The sequence below is a fragment of the Anomaloglossus baeobatrachus genome, chromosome 4, assembly GCF_048569485.1.
Source record: "Anomaloglossus baeobatrachus isolate aAnoBae1 chromosome 4, aAnoBae1.hap1, whole genome shotgun sequence".
Lineage (NCBI taxonomy): Eukaryota > Metazoa > Chordata > Amphibia > Anura > Aromobatidae > Anomaloglossus > Anomaloglossus baeobatrachus.
The window spans coordinates 10,110,385-10,137,333 of record NC_134356.1 but is presented as its reverse complement, the minus strand read 5'-3'; the positions used below and the strand labels follow the sequence as shown (position 1 = coordinate 10,137,333).

Genomic DNA, 26,949 nt, shown 5'->3' with positions numbered 1-26,949 from the left:
TCCAGTGGAGCAGAGCTAAATGCACACTTTCCCAGTGCAGCAGAGCTGAGCGCACACTTTCCAGTGCAGCAGAGGTGAGCGCACACTTTCCAGTGCAGCAGAGCTGAGCGCACACTTTCCAGTGCAGCAGAGCTGAGCGCACACTTTCCAGTGCAGCAGAGCTGAGCGCACACTTTCCAGTGCAGCAGAGCTGAGCGCACACTTTCCAGTGCAGCAGAGCTGAGCGCACACTTTCCAGTGCAGCAGAGCTGAGCGCACACTTTCCAGTGCAGCAGAGCTGAGTGCACACTGTCCAGTGAAGCAGAGCTGAATGCACACTTTCCAGTGCAGCAGAGCTGAGCGCGCACTTTCCACTGCAGCAGAGCTGAGCATGCACTTTCCAGTGCAGCAGAGCTGAGCGCGCACTTTCCAGTGCAGCAGAGCTGAGCGCACACTTTCCAGTGTAGCAGAGCTGAGCATGCACTTTCCAGTGCAGCAGAGCTGAGAGCACACTTTCCAGTGCAGTAGAGCTGAGCGCGCACTTTCCAGTGCAGCAGAGCTGAGCGCGCACTTTCCAGTGCAGCAGAGCTGAGCGCACACTTTCCAGTGCAGCAGAGCTGAGCGCACACTTTCCCAGTGCAGCAGAGCTGAGCGCACACTTTGCAGTGCAGCAGAGCTGAGCGCACACTTTCCAGTGCAGCAGAGCTGAGCACACACTTTCCAGTGCAGCAGAGCTGAGCGCGCACTTTCCAGTGCAGCAGAGCTGAGCGCACACTTTCCAGTGCAGCAGAGCTGAGCACGCACTTTCCAGTGCAGCAGAGCTGAGCACGCACTTTCTCAGCACGACTTCACCAGGACAGAAATTGTCGTATTACATCTCTACATGTCAGAAACTGAACCCAGAACCTCGTCACGAGCGTCCGCTGTGGATTTTGTGACTCACTATCTCGTCCCGATCCTCCCACTCCACTTCGGAGAGATCCACGCTGTTGTAATTCGGCTTCGGCTTCAGTTTCTTTCCTTCTTTATACTGAAAAAAAAAATAACAAAGAAACCTGTGAGCGCAGCTCTGGATGTGACTGGAGCACAAGCCGCGATGTCACCGGAGACTCACCAGGGGGCGCAGGTCGGGGTGTGACAGTATGTAGCCGTTATTGGTGTTCAGGAAGGCGTACCCGTGCACCCCGAGCTGCAGAGACAAGAGAGGCGTAATTACACAGTGTGACCACTGGGGGCGCTGCGGGCACGTGTAATGCCGCCAGTATTTACATACGGTAATTCCTCACCTTGTACCTTGGGGCCAACTTCAACAGCTCCCGCAGGGGGACGTCAGACCCCACAACTCCCAACAGGATCCCCTCCGCTCTCTGCCCAGAAGAGACATTAATTATTACAGAAACACCAAGATCTGAGCGGTGACAGGACACAGGTCACAGCGAGAGCAGCCCCAAATATCAGGGGACACCCGTCCTACACCCCCATCACAGGAGCCTCAAATATCAGGGGACGCCCCTCCTACAGGAGCTCCAAATATCAGGGGACACCTGTCCTACACCCCCATCACAGGAGCCTCAAATATCAGGGGACGCCCCTCCTATACCCCCATCACAGCTAGAGCAGCCCCAAATATCAGGGGACACCTGTCGTACACCCCCATAACAGGAGCCCCTCCGCTCTCTGCATAGAAGAGACATTAATTATTACAGAAACACCAAGATCTGAGCGGTGAGAGGACACAGGTCACAGCGAGAGCAGCCCCAAATATCAGAGGACACCCGTCCTACACCCCCATCACAGGAGCCTCAAATATCAGGGGACGCCCCTCCTATACCCCCCATCACAGGAGCCCCAAATATTAGGGGACACCCCTCCTACAGGAGCCCCAAATATCAGGGGACACAGCTCCTACACCCCCATCACAGGAGCCCCAAATATCAGGGGACACCCCTCCTACACCCCCATCACAGGAGCCCCAAATATCAGGGGACACCTGTCCTACACCCCCATCACAGGAGCCCCAAATATCAGGGGACACCCCTCCTACACCCCCATCACAGGAGCCCCAAATATCAGGGAACACAGCTCCTACACCCCCATCACAGGAGCCCCAAATATCAGGGGACACAGCTCCTACACCCCCATCACAGGAGCCCCAAATATCAGGGGACACCCGTCCTACACCCCCATCACAGGAGCCCCAAATATCAGGGGACACCCCTCCTACACCCCCATCACAGGAGCCCCAAATATCAGGGAACACAGCTCCTACACCCCCATCACAGGAGCCCCAAATATCAGGGGACACAGCTCCTACACCCCCATCACAGGAGCCCCAAATATCAGGGGACACCCGTCCTACACCCCCATCACAGGAGCCCCAAATATCAGGGGACACAGCTCCTACACCCGAGCCTCAAATATCAGGGGACGCCCCTCCTATACCCCCATCACAGCTAGAGCAGCCCCAAATATCAGAAGACACCCGTCCTTCACCCCCCATCACAGCCAGAGCAGCCCCATATATAGGGGACGCCCGTCCTACACGCCCCATACGGGTCGAACAGAGATTACAGCGGCCCGCTGTGCTGGAGGAGCAGAGGACCTGACGCAGAATTTCCTACATGAGTGTATAAAAATGTCTTTTCTTAACTGGATAACCCCTTAAGAAAACTGGGGCGTCCCCCTGTGTGACCGCGCCCCATTCTCTCTCTCTCTGGTAATCTTGTTCTGGACATCTCATCCCCTCTTTCCCCGGCTGTCCCCTCTTTCCCCGGCTGTCAACTCCTTCCCCAGCTGTCAACTCCTTCCCCAGCTGTCCCCTCTTTCCCCGGCTGTCAACTCCTTCCCCAGCTGTCAACTCCTTCTGTCGCGGGCGGGGAGGAGGGTGTCAGCACACTACACTCTTCTGCTCGGGTCCGGCGAGACACGGACACCGTTTGTACGGTAAACCAAACAGCTGGTAGGATGGTCCCACAGACGGCTGCACCTGCACTCCCGGTAGGTGACGGTGATGTCCCTCTTCCTTGCACCTGTGTTTGACTGATGGTAGCGGTGGATTCCCTCCGGTTACCCGCTCCCCGACTGCAATCTGGGCCGGAGGAGCTCTACACTTTGCCCGCAGGCGCTGGCCCTGAGAAACTGGTGCCTTGGCGGTGGCGGTGTCTCTCTGCTTCAGGTTGGGCTGTTGCCTTCAATCGGGACTTGGTTGCTGGGGGATCTACGTCCCCTTTACTGACGGATTCAGCAAATCTGGCGACTCCTAGCCTTGCCGGGGTCCGAGAGGCCCCTGCCCTGGTGCTGACTGTCCTTCGGAACACTGCTCCAGACCACCGGGCACACAGCCAACGGGGTCCTTCCAGGAACTTCCAAACGGTCCCCCTCCGGACAGTCACCGCCGTCGCTGACCTTGCTGTTCTGGCCCTACACAAAGCTGGGCTCTCAGGCTTTGCACACTCTCTGCTCTGTCACCACTTCTTGCTTTCCTCCTTTTCCACTTTCCTTTCCTTCACTTTCCACTTGCTGTTTACTTTAGCCCTCCCTGGGCTACTCTTCACTCCTGCTCCTCCCTGAGCTTTCTGCCTGGTTTCTCCCGCCTCCAGAACTGTGATCTCCTCGGTGGGCGGAGCCAACCGCCTGGCCCACCCCCTGGTGTGAATCATCAGCCTCTGGAGGAAGGCAACAAGGATTTCTGGTTAGCTGTGATGTGCCTACCTGGAGTGTGGGGTGCGGTGGTGTTGTGACCTGTGACCCCTGGCTTGCCCAGGGCGACACACTTCCCCAGCTGTCCCCTCTTTCCCCGGCTGTTTCCTCTTTCCCCGACCGTTTCCTCTTTCCCCGACCGTTTCCTCTTTCCCCGGCTGTCCCCTCTTTCCCCGGCTGTCAACTCCTTCCCCAGCTGTCCCCTCTTTCCCCGGCTGTCCCCTCTTTCCCCGGCTGTCAACTCCTTCCCCAGCTGTCAACTCCTTCCCCAGCTGTCCCCTCTTTCCCCGGCCGTTTCCTCTTTCCCCGACCGTTTCCTCTTTCCCCGGCCGTTTCCTCTTTCCCCGGCCATCCCCTCTTTCCCCGGTCGTCCCCTCTTTCGCCGGCCGTTTCCTCTTTCCCCGGCCGTTTCCTCTTTCCCCGGCCGTTTCCTCTTTCCCCGGCCGTTTCCTCTTTCCCCGGCCGTCCCCTCTTTCCCCTGCCGTCCCCTCTTTCCCCGGCCGTTTCCTCTTTCCCCGGCTGTTTCCTCTCCCCTTTTTCCTCTGCAGTCTCATCCCTTCTTTCCCGGCCGTCCCATCCCCTCTTTCCCCGGCAGTTTCCTTATTCCCCGGCCGTCCCCTCTTTCCCCTGCCGTCCCCTCTTTCTCTGGCCGTCCTGTCCCCTTTTTCCTCTTCAGTCCCATCCCTTCTTTCCCCGGCCGTTTCCTCTTTCCCCGGCCATCTCCTCTTTTCCCGCCCATCCCGTCCCCTCTTTCCCCGGCCGTCCCCTGTTTCCCCGGCCGCTTCCTCTCCCCCTTTTTCCTCTGCAGTCTCATCCCTTCTTTCCCCGGCCGTCCCATCCCCTCTTTCCCCGGCTGTCCCCTCTTTTCCCGGCTGTCAACTCCTTCCCCAGCTGTCAACTCCTTCCCCAGCTGTCCCCTCTTTGCCCGGCTGTCCCCTCTTTCCCCGGCTGTCAACTCCTTCCCCAGCTGTCAACTCCTTCCCCGGCTGTCAACTCCTTCCCCAGCTGTCCCCTCTTTGCCCGGCTGTCAACTCCTTCCCCAGCTGTCAACTCCTTCCCCGGCTGTCCCATCTTTGCCCGGCTGTCCCCTCTTTCCCCGGCTGTCAACTCCTTCCCCAGCTGTCAACTCCTTCCCCGGCTGTCAACTCCTTCCCCAGCTGTCCCCTCTTTGCCCGGCTGTCAACTCCTTCCCCAGCTGTCAACTCCTTCCCCGGCTGTCCCCTCTTTGCCCGGCTGTCCCCTCTTTCCCCGGCTGTCAACTCCTTCCCCAGCTGTCAACTCCTTCCCCAGCTGTCAACTCCTTCCCCAGCTGTCCCCTCTTTCCCCGGCCGTTTCCTCTTTCCCCGGCCGTTTCCTCTTTCCCCGGCCGTCCCCTCTTTCGCCGGCCGTTTCCTCTTTCCCCGGCCGTTTCCTCTTTCCCCGGCCGTTTCCTCTTTCCCCGGCCATCCCCTCTTTCCCCTGCCGTCCCCTCTTTCCCCGGCCGTCCCCTCTTTCCCCGGCCGTTTCCTCTCCCCCTTTTTCCTCTGCAGTCTCATCCCTTCTTTCCCCGGCCGTCCCATCCCCTCTTTCCCCGGCCGTCCCATCCCCTCTTTCCCCGGCCGTCCCATCCCCTTCTTTCCCCGGCCGTCCTCTCCCCTTCTTTCCCCGGCCGTCCCGTCCCCTCTTTCCCCGGCCGTTTCCTCTTTCCCCGGCCGTCCCGTCCCCTCTTTCCCCGGCCGTTTCCTCTTTCCCCGGTCGTCCTCTCCCCTTTTTCCCCGGCCGTTTCCTCTTTCCCCGGCCGTCCTCTCCCCTTTTTCCTCTGCAGTCTCATCCCTTCTTTCCCGGCCGTCTCCTCGCTCTCGCTCTCTCTTACCGTCTCGTTCTTCTTGCTGAACACCGGCATGGCCACCGTGGTCATTAACAGCAGACTCTGGGCCTGGGAAGCAAAGAGCTGCGGAAAGACAGAAAAGTGTTCATTAGATGGATGCAGGCTGTGCGTCGCGGTGGGCGCCAGACGCTGCCCTCCAGAGGACGGGTCACCGCATGACGCCTTTCGTGCCCTCTAAGCAGCTCGGATGTTCAATATTCGCAGCAATCAATAAACGTCTCCCGACTCTCATATGATTTATGCTTCATTTCTTCACACTGCTTGCTGTCAGTGAATGGAAACATTCTCATCTTCCGTCTCCTTCTCTGATACAATGTATCCACCTGCGTGTGCACAATGCCAGGCGGCAGCTGGAGAGAGGTAAAGCTGTCAGGACTGTAGGGGGCGCCTCGGCAGGACAGATCTGCACCCTGTGATTGATATTAGTGATGATTCGCTTTGTGTCCGGTGATTGGGAGCAAAGTACCAAAGTCAACGCTGCCGATAAAAGCCTCTGCCGCCGGTTGCTGGGCACAGCCGCGGAGCTGCTTGTAGATTTCCCAGCAACTATCAGATCTTCTGGCGCTCGGCCGCCGGATAATCAAACATCTCCATCGATTAAACCCTAATGGTGTTTGTCACCCCCCGTCATGGAAGCCTTGAGTAAATATGTAACATGTTCACAAAACACGGACCACACGGACCACACGAGCACCACGGGGACACGGGGGGGACTCACAACACCGAAAACGGCACCCGTTACCTCTTCCGACTGCGGCAGCTGTGGCACGGGACGGATGATGGGAGTTATGGGTGCAATGGAACCAGATGGGAGGGAAAAAACGGGATGAGAATAAAATGAGAAATGAGACATGGAAACAGAAAAGTCCGACAAATTCCTCTAATCCGGCATCTGGTAATCCGGAATCCATATTCATGGCAGATTAAAGGAATTTACTGCATGGTCTATAGTGTATATGAATGGATAGAGTCAGGTCTGGGGGGGCCCGGTTCCCCCTATATTCCGAAATGGTAAATATGTGGGGGAGGGGATAATGAGTTGCTGGTATATGACGGGAGAGTCTAGAAGTGATTGATGGTTCATTATCAGCCAGGCCGGTGATAATGTGACTGAAAGACGCCCGCTGCCCCCATAATAAAACATAGGTTTATGTTAATTAGATATTTCGTGGATACGAGGGGCTTCTCTTTATAGGAAAAAGTCAATCATCGAGTGATCAACCTACCGCACTGTCCATGTAGGCTTCCGTCCAAATTATATCGTGGTCGTGGTTGATGACCATCGGCCGGCTCAGTACGTGTAGGTATTCCATCACATTCTCCTGGACATCGGCGAGCGTGCTGATTTGTGTATAATATCCTGCAAAAAAAGAAAGCCTAACTTCACTGTGCATGGACAAATACAAATAAAGCTTGTTGACACTACATGGATACTACACCCAGACCCCTCTCCACCATACACCATGGATGTGCCCTCAATCCATGTCTCATACCTTTGTTGCTACATGCGATCCATTTCACGTTTTGTGCAAACGTCACCTCTCGACCTATAAGGTATGTAAATATTCGAACCTAGAAACAAAAAATGATGTGCGATGTTAAAACGATGGAGCAGCACATGGAATCATGAAAGAATACATTTCAGGCCAAATAAGATCTAAGTACGGCCTAATACAGTCGCAATTTATTGAAATCAGAAAAAAAGGGTACCGTAACGGGCACCAAAATCGCCCATTATTAATTTTATTTCCATAAATTCTATACTTTGATCTGTATTCAGTTTACGGTTATAAGAAGTTTAGTCTATGAAGTAACAGATTTATGAGAATTCTCTTAAGAGAGATTGATACGTCTGAAAGCAAATGTCACCTTTCGACCTATAAGGTATGTAAATATTCGAACCTATAAACAAAAAAGTATGTGCGCTGTTAAAATGATGGAGCAGCACATGGAATCATGAAAGAATACATTTCAGGCCAAATAACTGTGAGCCCTCGCGGGCAGGGTCCTCTCTCCTCCTATACCAGTCTGTCTTGTACTGTTAATGATTGTTGTACGTATACCCTCTTTCACTTGTAAAGCGCCATGGAATAAATGGCGCTATAATAATAAATAATAATAATAATAATAAATAAGGTCTAAGTACGGCATGATACAGTCACAATTTATTGAAATCAGAAAAAAGGGTACCGTAATGGGCACTAAAATCACCCCTTATTAATTTTATTTCGATAAATTCTATACTTTGATCTGAATTCCGTTTACGGTTATAAGAAGTTTAGTCTATGAAGTGACAGATTTATGAGAATTCTCTTAAGAGAGATTGACACGTCTGAAAGCAAATGTCACCTTTCGACCTATAAGGTAAGTAAACAATCAAACCTAGAAACAAAATTATATGTGTGATTTTAAAATGATGAAGCAGTACATGGAGTCATGAACAATACATTTCGGGTCATATTAGGTCTAATTACAGCATGGTACAGTCGCAATTCATTGAAATCAGGAAAAAGGGTACCATAATGGGCACGAAAATCACCCTTTACTAATTTTATTTTGATAAATTCTTTACTTTTTTCTAAATTCCATTCACTGTTGTAAGAAGCTTAGTCTATGAAGTGACAAATTTATGAGAACTCTCTTAAGAGATTGACAGGTCTAAAAGCAAATGTCACCTTTCGACCTATAAAGGTATGTAAACAATCGAACCTAGAAGCAAAAAAATGATGTGCAATGTTAAAATGATGGAGACACGAAGGAATACATTTTGGGTCAAATGAGGTCTAATTACAGAATGATACAGTCGCAATTCATTGAAATCAGAAAAGAGGGTACCGTAATTGGCACCAAAATCACCCCTTATTAATTTTATTTTGATAAATTCTTTACTTTGATCTGAATTCCGTTCACTATTATAATAAGCTTAGCCTAAGAAGCAAGAGATTTATGAGAATTCTCTTAAGAGAGATTCATAGTTCGGAAAGCAAATGTCACCTCTCAATCTATGAGGTATGTAAACAATTGAACCTAAAAACAAAAAAAATCTTTGCTATGTTAAAATGATGGAGTAGCACATGGAGTCATTAAAGAATACATTTTGGGTAATTATAGCATGATACAGGAATTCAGAAAATTCACGGAAATCAGAAAAAAAAGGGTACCGCAATGGGCCCCAAAATCGCCCCTTATTAATTTTATTTCGATAGCTTTTTTAGTTTGCGGTGAATTTCATTCATTGTTATAAATAGCTTTGTCTATGAAGTGACAGATTTATGAGAATTCTCTTAAGAGAGATTGACACGTCTGAAAGCAAATGTCACTTTTTGACCTATTAAGGTATGTAATCGAACCTAGAAACAAAAAATTATGTGCGATGTTAAAATTATAAAGTCATGAAAGAATACATTTCGGGTCAAATGAGGTCTAATTACAGAATGATACAGTCGCAATTCATTGAAATCAGAAAAAAGGGTACCGTAATTGGCACCAAAATCACCCCTTATTAATTTTATTTTGATAAATTCTTTACTTTGATCTGAATTTCATTAACTGTTATAAGAAGCTTTGTCTATGAAGTGACAGATTAATGAGAATTCTCTTAAGAGAGAATCATAGTTCGGAAAGTAAATGTCACCTCTCAATCTATGAGGTATGTAAACAATTGAACCTAGAAACAAAAAATATTTTCTATGTTAAAATGATGGAGTAGCACATGTAGTCATTAAAGAATACATTTTGGGTAATTACAGCATGATACAGTTGCAATTCACTGAAATCAGAAAAAAGGGTACCGTAATGGGCACCAAAATCGCCCCTTATTAATTTTATTTTGCTAAATTCTTTACTTTGATCTGAATTCCATTGACTGTTATAAGAAGCTTTGTCTATGAAGTGACCGATTTATGAGAATTCTCTTAAGAGAGATTCACAGTTCCGATAATATATGTATGCGTGTCACAGGTCAAATAAGAAATATATGGCAGAGGAAATAGTTGGTAAAATTTAGATCTTACCTTTTTATCGGGCCAATTATATTTTTCAAACACATGCTCATAATCTTCCACGGCTCCGTCGGTGATTAACATGATCGCCTGGTTACAAAGACCGCCCTGACCAGCCTCACGGAACTACAGGAAAAAGAGGAACATTTCACTGTGCAGTTTAGGGTGGAAGGAGAAATCCACTTGGACCTCAAATGATTCAGAGAAAGAAGAGGCTGAGAGCACTTAGGCGCTGAAACAGCTGTGCCATATCACCCGGGAATGGACTATCCCTTTAAACGAAAAGGAGCCCTTAATACCCAGACCGAGGAGGGTACTGTACCTCTTTCAGGATTTTAAATGCCTCGATGAAAGCCTTGTTGACAGTGCCCACACCTTTGGCCTGTAATTCATCGACCAGCTGCTTGAAATGCTACAAATAAAAGGGAGATATATATATATATGTGGATATAGAAAATATAGAATAAAATTGGTATACAGCTCCCATGCAGAGCTATGCGTTTTCCTGGTAACAATCTCCAAGCCCTGTGCAGCCGGTGTATTACTCCTTTCCATACTTATACTGGGTAATTACACAAACTACGGGGAAAAAGAAACTGCAGGCTCAGACTACGCAGGGTTTGTTGTAGTCTGTTACCATGGAGACACATAAGTCTGCATAGGAGCTGTATACACAAAACGATTTTTATTTAGACGCCGAGGAAGAAGCAGGGACTTACCTCCCGATTATCGCGGTCCGCCTGCACCAAAATGCCCTTGAAGCAGGGCTCGATATAATGGACGTAGTCGTTGTACTGGAGAAAAGGACACAAAATGAGCGGCCGGACGTGAGAGCGGAGGACGGCGATGGCAAATGCCTAATTGCCGAATTTATAATCCCCCGCATGGACTTACAGCAATGATGTTCACAAAGTCGTTCTCGCCCAGAGTGTCCAGCAGCGTGTTAATGGTGTGCTTGGCGATGGTCATCCGCAGACCCTTCATGCTGCCGCTGATGTCCACCACAATCACAATGTCCTTGGGAGAAGTGGCTGCCTGGATGTACCTTTAATTAAAGGGGCACAGACCCTGTGATTTTATTAACTGCAGGGGGACTACAACTCCCAGCATTCACAGGACGTACAGTGATCCCTCACCTATCGCGGGAGTTACCTCACCTATCGTGGGAGTTACGTCACCTATCGCGGGAGTTACCTCACCTATCGCGGGAGTTACCTCACCTATCGCGGGAGTTACCTCACCTATCGTAGGAGTTACCTCACCTATCGTAGGAGTTACGTCACCTATCGCGGGAGTTACGTCACCTATCGCAGGAGTTACCTCACCTATCGCGGGAGTTACGTCACCTATCGGAGGAGTTACCTCACCTATCGTAGGAGTTACCTCACCTATCGTAGGAGTTACCTCACCTATCGTAGGAGTTACGTCACCTATCGGAGGAGTTACCTCACCTATCGCGGGAGTTACCTCACCTATCGCAGGAGTTACATCACCTATCGCGGGAGTTACCTCACCTATCGCGGGAGTTACCTCACCTATCGTAGGAGTTACGTCACCTATCGTAGGAGTTACGTCACCTATCGGAGGAGTTACGTCACCTATCGCAGGAGTTACGTCACCTATCGCAGGAGTTACGTCACCTATCGCAGGAGTTACGTCACCTATCGCAGGAGTTACCTCACCTATCGCGGGAGTTACCTCACCTATCGCGGGAGTTACGTCACCTATCGCGGGAGTTACGTCACCTATCGCGGGAGTTACGTCATCTATCGCGGGAGTTACGTCATCTATCGCGGGAGTTACGTCACCTATCGCGGGAGTTACGTCACCTATCGCGGGAGTTACCTCACCTATCGCAGGAGTTACCTCACCTATCGCGGGAGTTACGTCACTTATCACAGGAGTTACCTCACCTATCGCAGGAGTTACATCACCTATCGCTGGAGTTACTTCACCTATCGCGGGAGTTACCTCACCTATCACAGGAGTTACGTCACCTATCGCGGGAGTTACCTCACCTATCACAGGAGTTACGTCACCTATCGCGGGAGTTACGTCACCTATCGCGGGAGTTACGTCACCTATCGCGGGAGTTACATCACCTATCGCAGGGGTTACGTCACCTATCGCATGAGTTACCTCACCTATCGCGGGAGTTACCTCACCTATCGCAGGAGTTACGTCACCTATCGCGGGAGTTACGTCACCTATCGCGGGAGTTACGTCACCTATCGCAGGAGTTACGTCACCTATCGCGGGAGTTACGTCACCTATCGCGGGAGTTACGTCACCTATCGCAGGAGTTACCTCACCTATCGCGGGAGTTACCTCACCTATCGCGGGAGTTACGTCACCTATCGCGGGAGTTACGTCACCTATCGCAGGAGTTACCTCACCTATCGCAGGAGTTACCTCACCTATCGCGGGAGTTACGTCACCTATCGCAGGAGTTACGTCACCTATCGCGGGAGTTACGTCACCTATCGCGGGAGTTACGTCACCTATCGCGGGAGTTACGTCACCTATCGCGGGAGTTACGTCACCTATCGCGGGAGTTACGTCACCTATCGCGGGAGTTACGTCACCTATCGCAGGAGTTACGTCACCTATCACAGGAGTTACGTCACCTATCGCGGGAGTTACGTCACCTATCGCAAGAGTTACCTCACCTATCGCGGGAGTTACCTCACCTATCGCGGGAGTTACCTCACCTATCGCAGGAGTTACGTCACCTATCGCGGGAGTTACCTCACCTATCGCAGGAGTTACCTCACCTATCGCAGGAGTTACCTCACCTATCGCAGGAGTTACGTCACCTATCGCGGGAGTTACCTCACCTATCGCGGGAGTTACCTCACCTATCGCGGGAGTTACGTCACCTATCGCAGGAGTTACCTCACCTATCGCAGGAGTTACGTCACCTATCGCGGGAGTTACGTCACCTATCGCAGGGGTTACGTCACCTATCGCATGAGTTACCTCACCTATCGCGGGAGTTACCTCACCTATCGCAGGAGTTACGTCACCTATCGCGGGAGTTACGTCACCTATCGCGGGAGTTACGTCACCTATCGCAGGAGTTACGTCACCTATCGCGGGAGTTACGTCACCTATCGCGGGAGTTACGTCACCTATCGCAGGAGTTACCTCACCTATCGCAGGAGTTACGTCACCTATCGCGGGAGTTACCTCACCTATCGCAGGAGTTACCTCACCTATCGCAGGAGTTACCTCACCTATCGCAGGAGTTACCTCACCTATCGCAGGAGTTACGTCACCTATCGCGGGAGTTACGTCACCTATCGCAGGGGTTACGTCACCTATCGCATGAGTTACCTCACCTATCGCGGGAGTTACCTCACCTATCGCAGGAGTTACGTCACCTATCGCGGGAGTTACGTCACCTATCGCGGGAGTTACGTCACCTATCGCAGGAGTTACGTCACCTATCGCGGGAGTTACGTCACCTATCGCAGGAGTTACCTCACCTATCGCAGGAGTTACCTCACCTATCGCAGGAGTTACGTCACCTATCGCGGGAGTTACGTCACCTATCGCGGGAGTTACGTCACCTATCGCGGGAGTTACGCCACCTATCGCGGGAGTTACGTCACCTATCGCGGGAGTTACGTCACCTATCGCGGGAGTTACGTCACCTATCGCGGGAGTTACGTCACCTATCGCGGGAGTTACGTCACCTATCGCAAGAGTTACCTCACCTATCGCGGGAGTTACCTCACCTATCGCGGGAGTTACCTCACCTATCGCAGGAGTTACGTCACCTATCGCGGGAGTTACCTCACCTATCGCAGGAGTTACCTCACCTATCGCAGGAGTTACGTCACCTATCGCGGGAGTTACCTCACCTATCGCGGGAGTTACCTCACCTATCGCGGGAGTTACGTCACCTATCGCGGGAGTTACGTCACCTATCGCAGGAGTTACCTCACCTATCGCAGGAGTTACCTCACCTATCGCGGGAGTTCCGTCACCTATCGCGGGAGTTACGTCACCTATCGCGGGAGTTACTTCACCTATCGCGGGAGTTACGTCACCTATCGCGGGAGTTACGTAACCTATCGCGGGAGTTACGTCACCTATCGCGGGAGTTACGTCACCTATCGCAAGAGTTACCTCACCTATCGCGGGAGTTACCTCACCTATCGCGGGAGTTACCTCACCTATCGCAGGAGTTACGTCACCTATCGCGGGAGTTACCTCACCTATCGCGGGAGTTACCTCACCTATCGCGGGAGTTACGTCACCTATCGCGGGAGTTACGTCACCTATCGCAGGAGTTACCTCACCTATCGCAGGAGTTACCTCACCTATCGCGGGAGTTACGTCACCTATCGCGGGAGTTACGTCACCTATCGCGGGAGTTACGTCACCTATCGCGGGAGTTACGTCACCTATCGCGGGAGTTACGTCACCTATCGCGGGAGTTACGTCACCTATCGCAAGAGTTACCTCACCTATCGCGGGAGTTACCTCACCTATCGCGGGAGTTACCTCACCTATCGCAGGAGTTACGTCACCTATCGCGGGAGTTACCTCACCTATCGCAGGAGTTACCTCACCTATCGCAGGAGTTACGTCACCTATCGCGGGAGTTACCTCACCTATCGCGGGAGTTACCTCACCTATCGCGGGAGTTACGTCACCTATCGCGGGAGTTACGTCACCTATCGCAGGAGTTACCTCACCTATCGCAGGAGTTACCTCACCTATCGCGGGAATTACGTCACCTATCGCGGGAGTTACGTCACCTATCGCGGGAGTTACGTCACCTATCGCGGGAGTTACGTCACCTATCGCGGGAGTTACGTCACCTATCGCGGGAGTTACGTCACCTATCGCGGGAGTTACGTCACCTATCCCAGGAGTTACGTCACCTATCACGGGAGTTACGTCACCTATCACGGGAGTTACGTCACCTATCGCGGGAGTTACGTCACCTATCGCAGGAGTTACCTCACCTATCGCGGGAGTTACGTCACCTATCGCGGGAGTTACGTCACCTATCGCGGGAGTTACGTCACCTATCACAGGAGTTACGTCACCTATCACAGGAGTTACGTCACCTATCGCGGGAGTTACGTCACCTATCGCGGGAGTTACGTCACCTATCGCGGGAGTTACATCACCTATCACAGGAGTTACGTCACCTATCGCGGGAGTTACGTCACCTATCACAGGAGTTACGTCACCTATCACAGGAGTTACGTCACCTATCGCGGGAGTTACGTCACCTATCACAGGAGTTACGTCACCTATCGCGGGAGTTACGTCACCTATCGCGGGAGTTACGTCACCTATCGCAGGAGTTACGTCACCTATCACGGGAGTTACGTCACCTATCGCGGGAGTTACCTCACCTATCGCGGGAGTTACCTCACCTATCGCGGGAGTTACGTCACCTATCGCGGGAGTTACCTCACCTATCGCGGGAGTTACCTCACCTATCGCGGGAGTTACGTCACCTATCGCGGGAGTTACGTCACCTATCGCGGGAGTTACGTCACCTATCGCGGGAGTTACGTCACCTATCGCGGGAGTTACCTCACCTATCACAGGAGTTACGTCACCTATCACAGGAGTTACGTCACCTATCACAGGAGTTACGTCACCTATCGCGGGAGTTACGTCACCTATCGCGGGAGTTACGTCACCTATCACAGGAGTTACGTCACCTATCGCGGGAGTTACGTCACCTATCGCGGGAGTTACGTCACCTATCGCGGGAGTTACGTCACCTATCGCGGGAGTTACGTCACCTATCGCAGGAGTTACGTCATCTATCACAGGAGTTACGTCACCTATCGCGGGAGTTACGTCACCTATCACGGGAGTTACGTCACCTATCGCGGGAGTTACGTCACCTATCGCAGGAGTTACGTCACCTATCGCGGGAGTTACGTCACCTATCGCAGGAGTTACCTCACCTATCGCGGGAGTTACCTCACCTATCGCGGGAGTTACCTCACCTATCGCAGGAGTTACGTCACCTATCGCGGGAGTTACCTCACCTATCGCAGGAGTTACCTCACCTATCGCAGGAGTTACGTCACCTATCGCGGGAGTTACCTCACCTATCGCGGGAGTTACCTCACCTATCGCGGGAGTTACCTCACCTATCGCGGGAGTTACCTCACCTATCGCGGGAGTTACGTCACCTATCGCAGGAGTTACCTCACCTATCGCAGGAGTTACCTCACCTATCGCGGGAATTACGTCACCTATCGCGGGAGTTACGTCACCTATCGCGGGAGTTACGTCACCTATCGCGGGAGTTACGTCACCTATCGCGGGAGTTACGTCACCTATCGCGGGAGTTACGTCACCTATCACGGGAGTTACGTCACCTATCACGGGAGTTACCTCACCTATCACAGGAGTTACGTCACCTATCACGGGAGTTACGTCACCTATCACTGGAGTTACGTCACCTATCGCGGGAGTTACGTCACCTATCACGGGAGTTACGTCACCTATCACAGGAGTTACGTCACCTATCACAGGAGTTACGTCACCTATCGCGGGAGTTACGTCACCTATCGCGGGAGTTACGTCACCTATCGCGGGAGTTACGTCACCTATCACGGGAGTTACATCACCTATCGCGGGAGTTACCTCACCTATCACAGGAGTTACGTCACCTATCACAGGAGTTACGTCACCTATCACAGGAGTTACGTCACCTATCGCGGGAGTTACGTCACCTATCGCGGGAGTTACGTCACCTATCACAGGAGTTACGTCACCTATCGCGGGAGTTACGTCACCTATCGCGGGAGTTACGTCACCTATCGCGGGAGTTACGTCACCTATCGCGGGAGTTACGTCACCTATCGCGGGAGTTACGTCACCTATCGCAGGAGTTACGTCACCTATCACAGGAGTTACGTCACCTATCGCGGGAGTTACGTCACCTATCACAGGAGTTACGTCACCTATCGCGGGAGTTACGTCACCTATCACAGGAGTTACGTCACCTATCGCGGGAGTTACGTCACCTATCGCGGGAGTTACGTCACCTATCGCGGGAGTTACGTCACCTATCGCGGGAGTTACGTCACCTATCACAGGAGTTACGTCACCTATCACGGGAGTTACGTCACCTATCACAGGAGTTACGTCACCTATCGCGGGAGTTACGTCACCTATCGCGGGAGTTACGTCACCTATCGCGGGAGTTACGTCACCTATCGCGGGAGTTACGTCACCTATCACAGGAGTTACGTCACCTATCGCGGGAGTTACGTCACCTATCACAGGAGTTACGTCACCTATCGCGGGAGTTACGTCACCTATCACAGGAGTTACGTCACCTATCGCAGGAGTTACGTCACCTATAACGGGCGTTACGTCACCTATCGCGGGAGTTACCTCACCTATCACAGGAGTTACGTCACCTATCGCAGGAGTTACGTCACCTATCACGGGAGTTACGTCACCTATCGCGGGAGTTACGTCACCTATCGCGGGAGTTACGTCACCTATCACAGGAGTTACGTCACCTATCGCGGGAGTTACGTCACCTATCACAGGAGTTACGTCACCTATCACGGGAGTTACGTCACCTATCGCGGGAGTTACGTCACCTATCGCGGGAGTTACGTCACCTATCGCGGGAGTTACCTCACCTATCACAGGAGTTACGTCACCTATCACAGGAGTTACGTCACCTATCACAGGAGTTACGTCACCTATCGCGGGAGTTACGTCACCTATCGCGGGAGTTACGTCACCTATCACAGGAGTTACGTCACCTATCGCGGGAGTTACGTCACCTATCGCGGGAGTTACGTCACCTATCGCGGGAGTTACGTCACCTATCGCGGGAGTTACGTCACCTATCGCAGGAGTTACGTCACCTATCACAGGAGTTACGTCACCTATCGCGGGAGTTACGTCACCTATCATGGGAGTTACGTCACCTATCGCGGGAGTTACGTCACCTATCGCGGGAGTTACGTCACCTATCGCAGGAGTTACGTCACCTATCGCTGGAGTTACGTCACCTATCCCAGGAGTTACGTCACCTATCGCGGGAGTTACCTCACCTATCGCGGGAGTTACGTCACCTATCGCGGGAGTTACGTCATCTATCACAGGAGTTACGTCACCTATCGCATGAGTTACGTCACCTATCGCGGGAGTTACGTCATCTATCACAGGAGTTACGTCACCTATCGCATGAGTTACGTCACCTATCGCAGGAGTTACGTCACCTATCGCGGGAGTTACGTCACCTATCGCGGGAGTTACGTCACCTATCGCGGGAGTTACGTCACCTATCGCGGGAGTTACGTCACCTATCGCGGGAGTTACGTCACCTATCGCGGGAGTTACGTCACCTATCGCGGGAGTTACGTCACCTATCGCGGGAGTTACGTCACCTATCACAGGAGTTACGTCACCTATCACGGGAGTTACGTCACCTATCACGGGAGTTACGTCACCTATCGCGGGAGTTACGTCACCTATCGCGGGAGTTACGTCACCTATCACAGGAGTTACGTCACCTATCGCGAGAGTTACGTCACCTATCACAGGAGTTACGTCACCTATTGCGGGAGTTACCTCACCTATCACAGGAGTTACGTCACCTATCGCGGGAGTTACGTCACCTATCACAGGAGTTACGTCACCTATCGCGGGAGTTACGTCACCTATCACAGGAGTTACGTCACCTATCACAGGAGTTACGTCACCTATCGCGGGAGTTACCTCACCTATCACAGGAGTTACGTCACCTATCGCAGGAGTTACGTCACCTATCACGGGAGTTACGTCACCTATCGCGGGAGTTACCTCACCTATCGCGGGAGTTACCTCACCTATCGCGGGAGTTACCTCACCTATCGCGGGAGTTACGTCACCTATCGCAGGAGTTACGTCACCTATCGCGGGAGTTACGTCACCTATCACAGGAGTTACGTCACCTATCGCGGGAGTTACGTCACCTATCGCGGGAGTTACGTCACCTATCGCGGGAGTTACGTCACCTATCGCGGGAGTTACGTCACCTATCGCGGGAGTTACGTCACCTATCGCAGGAGTTACGTCACCTATCACAGGAGTTACGTCACCTATTGCGGGAGTTACGTCACCTATCGCAGGAGTTACGTCACCTATCGCAGGAGTTACGTCACCTATCGCGGGAGTTACGTCACCTATCGCGGGAGTTACGTCACCTATCGCGGGAGTTACCTCACCTATCGCGGGAGTTACGTCACCTATCACAGGAGTTACCTCACCTATCACAGGAGTTACGTCACCTATCGCGGGAGTTACGTCACCTATCGCGGGAGTTACGTCACCTATCGCAGGAGTTACGTCACCTATCGCAGGAGTTACGTCACCTATCGCGGGAGTTACGTCACCTATCGCGGGAGTTACCTCACCTATCGCGGGATTTACGTCACCTATCACAGGAGTTACGTCACCTATCGCGGGAGTTACGTCACCTATCGCTGGAGTTACGTCACCTATCGCGGGAGTTACATCACCTATCGCGGGAGTTACGTCACCTATCGCGGGAGTTACGTCACCTATCGCGGGAGTTACGTCACCTATCGCGGGAGTTACGTCACCTATCGCAGGAGTTACATCACCTATCACGGGAGTTACGTCACCTATCGCAGGAGTTACGTCACCTATCACAGGAGTTACGTCACCTATCGCGGGAGTTACGTCACCTATCATGGGAGTTACGTCACCTAATGCTGTGGGCTGCGGGCTGTGCTGTGGGTGGTGAGGCAGGGGCAATGCTGTGGACTGTGCTATTGGTGGTGAGGCAGGGGCAATGCTGTGGACTGTGCTGTGGGTGGGGAGGCTGGGGCAATGCTGTGGACTGTGCTGTGGGTGGGGAGGCAGGGGCAATGCTGTGGACTGTGCTATGGGTGGTGAGGCAGGGGCAATGCTGTGGACTGTGCTGTGGGTGGTGAGGCAGGGGCAATGCTGTGGACTGTGCTGTGGGTGGTGAGGCAGGGGCAATGCTGTGGACTGTGCTGTGGGTGGTGAGGCAGGGGCAATGCTGTGGACTGTGCTGTGGGTGGTGAGGCAGGGGCAATGCTGTGGACTGTGCTGTGGGTGGTGAGGCAGGGGAAATGCTGCGGGCTGTGGACTGTGCTATGGGTGGTGAGGCAGGGGCAATGCTGTGGACAGTGCTGTGGGTGGTGAGGCAGGGGCAATGCTGTGGACTGTGCTGTGGGTGGTGAGGCAGGGGCAATGCTGTGGGCTGTGCTGTGGGTGGTGAGGCAGGGGCAATGCTGCGGGCTGTGCTGTGGGTGGTGAGGCAGGGGCAATGCTGTGGACAGTGCTATTGGTGGTGAGGCAGGGGCAATGCTGTGGACTGTGCTGTGGGTGGTGAGGCAGGGGCAATGCTGCGGGCTGTGGACTGTGCTATGGGTGGTGATGCAGGGGCAATGCTGCGGACAGTGCTATGGGTGGTGAGGCAGGGGCAATGCTGTGGACTGTGCTGTGGGTGGTGAGGCAGGGGCAATGCTGCGGGCTGCGGACAGTGCTATGGTTGGTGAGGCAGGGGCAATGCTGCGGACTGTGCTGTGGGTGGTGAGGCAGGGGCAATGCTGCGGACTGTGCTGTGGGTGGTGAGGCAGGGGCAATGCTGCGGACTGTGCTGTGGGTGGTGAGGCAGGGGCAATGCTGTGGACTGTGCTGTGGGTGGGGAGGCAGGGGCAATGCTGCGGGCTGTGGACTGTGCTATTGGTGGTGAGGCAGGGGCAATGCTGAGGACTGTGCTGTGGGTGGTGAGGCAGGGGCAATGCTGTGCACTGTGCTATGGGTGGTGAGGCAGGGGCAATGCTGCGGACTGTGCTGTTGGTGGTGAGGCAGGGGCAATGCTGTGGACTGTGCTGTGGGTGGTGAGGCAGGGGCAATGCTGAGGACTGTGCTGTGGGTGGTGAGGCAGGGGCAATGCTGTGGACTGTGCTGTGGGTGTTGAGGCAGGGGCAATGCTGTGGGCTGTGCTGTGGGTGGTGAGGCAGGGGCAATGCTGTGGGCTGTGCTGTGGGTGGTGAGGCAGGGGCAATGCTGTGGACTGTGCTATGGGTGGTGAGGCAGGGGCAATGCTGTGGACTGTGCTGTGGGTGGTGAGGCAGGGGCAATGCTGTGGGCTGTGCTGTGGGTGGTGAGGCAGGGGCAATGCTGTGGGCTGTGCTGTGGGTGGTGAGGCAGGGGCAATGCTGTGGGCTGTGCTGTGGGTGGTGAGGCAGGGGCAATGCTGTGGACTGTGCTATGGGTGGTGAGGCAGGGGCAATGCTGTGGACTGTGCTATGGGTGGTGAGGCAGGGGCAATGCTGTGGGCTGTGCTGTGGGTGGTGAGGCAGGGGCAATGCTGTGGACTGTGCTGTGGGTGGTGAGGCAGGGGCAATGCTGTGGACTGTGCTGTGGGTGGTGAGGCAGGGGCAATGCTGTGGACTGTGCTATGGGTGGGGAGGCAGGGGCAATGCTGTGGACTGTGCTGTGGGTGGGGAGGCAGGGGCAATGCTGTGGACTGTGCTATGGGTGGTGAGGCAGGGGCAATGTTGTGGGCTGTGCTATGGGTGGTGAGGCAGGGGCAATGCTGTGGGCTGTGCTGTGGGTGGTGAGGCAGGGGCAGTGCTGTGGACTGTGCTGTGGGTGGTGAGGCAGGGGCAATGCTGTGGGCTGTGCTGTGGGTGGTGAGGCAGGGGCAATGCTGTGGGCTGTGCTGTGGGTGGTGAGGCAGGGGCAATGCTGTGGACTGTGCTGTGGGTGGGGAGGCAGGGGCAATGGTGTGGACTGTGCTGTGGGTGGTGAGGCAGGGGCAATGCTGTGGGCTGTGCTGTGGGTGGTGAGGCAGGGGCAATGCTGTGGGCTGGGCTGTGGGTGGTGAGGCAGGGGCAATGCTGTGGGCTGGGCTGTGGGTGGTGAGGCAGGGGCAATGCTGTGGGCTGTGCTGTGGGTGGTGAGGCAGGGGCAATGCTGTGGACTGTGCTGTGGGTGGGGAGGCTGGGGCAATGCTGTGGGCTGTGCTGTGGGTGGTGAGGCAGGGGTAATGCTGTGGACTGTGCTGTGGGTGGTGAGGCAGGGGCAATGCTGTGGGCTGTGCTGTGGGTGGTGAGGCAGGGGCAATGCTGTGGGCTGTGCTGTGGGTGGTGAGGCAGGGGCAATGCTGTGGACTGTGCTGTGGGTGGTGAGGCAGGGGCAATGCTGTGGGCTGTGCTGTGGGTGGTGAGGCAGGGGCAATGCTGTGGACTGTGCTGTGGGTGGGGAGGCAGGGGCAATGCTGTGGACTGTGCTGTGGGTAGTGAGGCAGGGGCAATGCTGTGGGCTGTGCTGTGGGTGGTGAGGCAGGGGCAATGCTGTGGACTGTGCTGTGGGTGGTGAGGCAGGGGCAATGCTGTGGACTGTGCTGTGGGTGGTGAGGCAGGGGCAATGCTGTGGACTGTGCTGTGGGTGGTGAGGCAGGGGCAATGCTGTGGGCTGTGCTGTGGGTGGTGAGGCAGGGGCAATGCTGTGGACTGTGCTGTGGGTGGTGAGGCAGGGGCAATGCTGTGGGCTGTGGACTGTGCTATGGGTGGTGAGGCAGGGGCAATGCTGTGGGCTGTGGACTGTGCTATTGGTGGTGAGGCAGGGGCAATGCTGTGGGCTGTGGACTGTGATATGGGTGGTGAGGCAGGGGCAATGGTGTGGACTGTGCTGTGGGTGGTGAGGCAGGGGCAATGCTGTGGACTGTGCTGTGGGTGGTGAGGCAGGGGCAATGCTGTGGGCTGTGCTGTGGGTGGTGAGGCAGGGGCAATGCTGTGGACTGTGCTGTGGGTGGTGAGGCAGGGGCAATGCTGTGGACTGTGCTGTGGGTGGTGAGGCAGGGGCAATGCTGTGGACTGTGCTGTGGGTGGGGAGGCAGGGGCAATGCTGTGGGCTGTGGACTGTGCTATGGGTGGTGAGGCAGGGGCAATGCTGTGGGCTGTGGACTGTGCTATTGGTGGTGAGGCAGGGGCAATGCTGTGGGCTGTGGACTGTGATATGGGTGGTGAGGCAGGGGCAATGGTGTGGACTGTGCTGTGGGTGGTGAGGCAGGGGCAATGCTGTGGACTGTGCTGTGGGTGGTGAGGCAGGGGCAATGCTGTGGGCTGTGCTGTGGGTGGGGAGGCAGGGGCAATGCTGTGGACTGTGCTGTGGGTGGTGAGGCAGGGGCAATGCTGTGGGCTGTGCTGTGGGTGGGGAGGCAGGGGCAATGCTGTGGACTGTGCTGTGGGTGGTGAGGCAGGGGCAATGCTGTGGGCTGTGCTGTGGGTGGTGAGGCAGGGGCAATGCTGTGGACTGTGCTGTGGGTGGTGAGGCAGGGGCAATGCTGTGGACTGTGCTGTGGGTGGGGAGGCAGGGGCAATGCTGTGGACTGTGCTGTGGGTGGGGAGGCAGGGGCAATGCTGTGGACTGTGCTGTGGAAGGTGATGGAGGCGCCAACCTAAAAAATGTCAGCAATGTGGGCTTCAAATAATGGCGCCTGCGTCGGTGGGTGGCAGATTGGGCTCTTAATATCTCGGTTTGTCATTGAGCCGGTAGCTCAATCTGCGCGCGCTGACTACGGGTGCCATGCCTTTGAAGTCCGCACCGTTGACAGCTTCTGAATATTGCCGCAAGGATCCGGCACACCCGCCGCACCGCCCGCCGCGCCGCCCGCCGCGCCGCCTCACTCCACCACCACTCCTACCTCCTGTGACTGCGCTCCACCACCGCTGCTGCCCCCTACCCCCGATAAGACACCACCGGATTATAAGAGGGACCCCATGCGTTTTTTTCTCTAAATTTGGGGTGCATCTTAGAAAACAAAAAAAAAACGCTATACAGTGAAGCCGCAAGAAGTGAACCATGATATAGTGGGGGACGACTGTATAGTCAGTGCGGGGAGACTTTGTGGTCGGTACGGCAGTCATGGTCGTAGCGATGATAACAGCCGTTTTACTCACCAGCCGCGATTTCTGCAGTCGAAGGAGATCACCCCGTTTTCATCCGGGGTCCATTTGATGCCTAAAAACCACAAAACATGTGAAAAAAATAAATTGTGCGACTTTCTAATAGACTTCGTGCTTCAGTTCTGCTTGCTGTCAGTGAATAAAAACATTCTTATTTACAAATGGAGACTGAAAGTCTGTGTTGACCGAAAGCTTCCCGCAGCTGAGGGTTTGTTACAATGGTATACCAGGAGAGGGCGACACAGGACTCGCTCTAGAAGAATGGGGGTTGGGGTTCCTCTACCCGAACATGTGAATGTGGGTGACCGTACACAATCTGATAATAAAGCCAGAAATCCCCCCAAAATTCATCCCGATTACCTGGATAGAGGCGAAAAAACCCGGTTGAGCTGCCGAAATACTGCCACGTGAGCGTGGGGTCCCTCAGGAAGTTGTCCACAAACACGGGGTTCAGCGCCTCGGACATGTACACCCCGTTCAGGATGTCTGGATCTAAACATGTAGGATTTGGAGGAATACATTAACTACTAGGGCAGGATCTATATGATCTATATGATTCACATCCTGCTGCGGGGCATTGGGGGAGTCGTGGAGCTCTCATTGCACTAAAGTAAAAACATATATATATATATATATATATACACACACACACACTGTATATATGTCTCTCACACTGTATATATGTCTCTCACACTGCACCGAGATCAACACATAAATCATCGTATAAAGATCTGGCAAAAAAAAATCACTTTTTTAGCTGCAAAAAAAAAAGGTGGCTCCTGTAATGCCCCTTGTGCCCAGCAGAGTGCAGTATGGAGCCAGGTGGTCCTGCCCTGCTCTGCTCCTCTCCTGCAGGGGGCGGTGACGCTCACCTTTCTTGTACACGTTGGTGGCAGGCGGTCCTGCCCCGCTCTGCTCCTCTCCTGCAGGGGGCGGCGGTGCTCACCTTTGTTGTACACGTTGGTGGCAGGCAGTCCTGTCCCGCTCTGCTCCTCTCCTGCAGGGGGCGGCGGTGCTCACCTTTGTTGTACACGTTGGTGGCAGGGTGTCCTGCCCCGCTCTGCTCCTCTCCTGCAGGGGGCGGTAACGCTCACCTTTGTTGTACACGTTGGTGGCAGGCGGTCCTGCCCCGCTCTGCTCCTCTCCTGCAGGGGGCGGTGCTCACCTTTGTTGTACACGTTGGTGGCAGGCAGTCCTGTCCCGCTCTGCTCCTCTCCTGCAGGGGGCGGCGGTGCTCACCTTTGTTGTACACGGTGGTGGCAGGCGGTCCTGCCTCGCTCTGCTCCTCTCCTGCAGGGGGCGGCGGTGCTCACCTTTGTTGTACACATTGGTGGCAGGCAGTCCTGTCCCGCTCTGCTCCTCTCCTGCAGGGGGCAGCGGTGCTCACCTTTGTTGTACACGTTGGTGGCAGGCGGTCCTGCCCCGCTCTGCTCCTCTCCTGCAGGGGGCAGCGGTGCTCACCTTTGTTGTACACGTTGGTGGCAGGCGGTCCTGCCCCGCTCTGCTCCTCTCCTGCAGGGGGCGGCAGCACTCACCTTTGTTGTACACATTGGTGGCAGGCAGTCCTGCCCCTTTCTGCTCCTCTCCTGCGTGGGGCGGCGATGCTCACCTTTGTTGTACTCATTGGTGGCAGGCGGTCCTTCCCAGCTCTGCTCCTCTCCTGCAGGAGACGGCGGTGCTCACCTTTGTTGTACACATTGGTGGCAGGCAGTCCTGCCCCGCTCTGCTCCTCTCCTGCAGGGGGCGGTAACGCTCACCTTTGTTGTACACATTGGTGGCAGGCAGTCCTGCCCCGCTCTGCTCCTCTCCTGCAGGGGGCGGTGACGCTCACCTTTGTTGTATACGTAGGTGGCAGGCGGTCCTGCCCCGCTCTGCTCCTCTCCTGCAGGGGGCGGCGGTGCTCACCTTTGTTTTACACATTGGTGGCAGGCGGTCCTGCCCCGCTCTGCTCCTCTCCTGCAGGGGGCAGCGGCGCTCACCTTTGTTGTACACATTGGTGGCAGGCAGTCCTGCCCCGCTCTGCTCCTCTCCTGCGGGGGGCGGCGGCGCTCACCTTTGTTGTACACGTTGGTCGGTAGCTGGATGTTGCTGAGCGTCGTGTTCACCCTCAGATTATTGAAGTGCTCGTTATGCTCCAGGATGAACTCGTTCCCCAGATCCACGTAATTATCGTTGTCGTCCTTCTCGTTAATCCGCACGGAATTATAGTACTCGAACTGCGACGAGATGAAAAGGCTGATTATAGGCAGGAAACCGCCGCTAGAATTACCAAAATGCATTAATAAGACACAGACGCCAGGAGGAAGTGACATCCAGGCTCCGCCCACTGCCCTCCCTCAGCTCCTCCTGGCAATCCATCCTTCCCATGCAGGGTGAAGTCAGTGAGGCAGGAAGTAGCTAGCTTCTCCGCCTACTCCTCTATAATCTATCTTGCTGAAAACTTCCCACTTTCTTCCCGGCAGAGAGGTGGCTGCTAACTATAGATTATTGGCAAGTCTTACTCTCGGGGGCGGTGATGAGTAACCCGGGGGATTCCTCATCTACTGAGAGACAGAGACTGTACGAGCAGCCCGTGGGTCTCCTGACCACAAACATGGCTGATTAGTAGGCATATACCACCAAAATATGTGAGGAAGGAAGGGGAAAGGGAAAGGGAAGCAAAAAGGGAAAGGAAATAAAAAGATAGGGAAAAAGTAAGGGAAAGGGAAACGGTAGGGAAAGGAAGGAAACGGTTAGGGAAAAAGTAGGGGTAAGGGAAGGGGTAGAAAAAGGAAGTGAAAGGGAAAGGAAAAGGAAAAGGAAAAGGGAAAGGGAACGGGAAAGGGAAAGGGAAAGGGAAAGGGAAAGGAAGGTAACGGTTATGAAAAAGTAGGGGTAAGGGAAGGGGTAGGAAAAGGAAGTGAAAGGGAAAGGAAAAGGAAAAGGAAAAGGGAAAGGGAAGCAAAAAGGGAAAGGAACTAAACGGTTAGGGAAAAAGTAAGGGAAAGGGAAACGGTAGGGAAAAAGTAAGGGTAAGGGAAGGGGTAGAGATAGAGACTGTACGAGCAGCCCGTGGGTCTCCTGACCACAAACGTGACTGATTAGTAGGCATATACCACCAAAATATGTGAGGAAGGAAGGAAAATGGAAAGGAAAGCAAAAAGGGAAAGGAAATAAACCGTTAGGGAAAAAGTAAGGGAAAGGGAAACGGTAGGGAAAGGAAGGAAACGGTTAGGGAAAAAGTAGGGGTAAGGGAAGGGGTAGGAAAAGAAAGGGAAAGAAAAGGGAAAGGGAAAGGGGAAAGAAGGGAAAGGAGAAGGAAGGGAAAGGGGAAGGAAGGGAAAGAAGGAAGGAAAAGGGGAAGGAAGGGAAAGGGGAAAGAAGGGAAAGCAGAAGGAAGTGAAAGGATTAGAAAAGGAAAGGATTGGAAAGGGAAAGGATTGGAAAGGAATGGGTCACA

At 53.8% G+C, this 26,949-nt stretch overlaps 1 protein-coding gene across 1 annotated transcript in view; it reads right to left on the bottom strand.

The window, feature by feature from the left end:
* The window catches only part of LOC142301950 (voltage-dependent calcium channel subunit alpha-2/delta-4-like), a 62,671-nt gene that overhangs the window by 16,342 nt on the left and 19,380 nt on the right, over window positions 1-26,949 (bottom strand). Inside the window, exons 5-18 of the mRNA XM_075343012.1 lie at window positions 25,564-25,726; window positions 23,871-24,002; window positions 23,505-23,565; window positions 10,441-10,591; window positions 10,266-10,340; window positions 9,869-9,958; window positions 9,559-9,672; window positions 7,039-7,117; window positions 6,772-6,905; window positions 6,288-6,305; window positions 5,531-5,608; window positions 1,266-1,346; window positions 1,094-1,168; window positions 923-1,009 (exon numbers count right to left, since the gene is read on the bottom strand). Coding sequence (XP_075199127.1) covers window positions 923-1,009; window positions 1,094-1,168; window positions 1,266-1,346; window positions 5,531-5,608; window positions 6,288-6,305; window positions 6,772-6,905; window positions 7,039-7,117; window positions 9,559-9,672; window positions 9,869-9,958; window positions 10,266-10,340; window positions 10,441-10,591; window positions 23,505-23,565; window positions 23,871-24,002; window positions 25,564-25,726 — 1,338 coding nt within the window. The remainder of the gene's footprint in view (window positions 1-922; window positions 1,010-1,093; window positions 1,169-1,265; window positions 1,347-5,530; window positions 5,609-6,287; window positions 6,306-6,771; window positions 6,906-7,038; window positions 7,118-9,558; window positions 9,673-9,868; window positions 9,959-10,265; window positions 10,341-10,440; window positions 10,592-23,504; window positions 23,566-23,870; window positions 24,003-25,563; window positions 25,727-26,949) is intronic.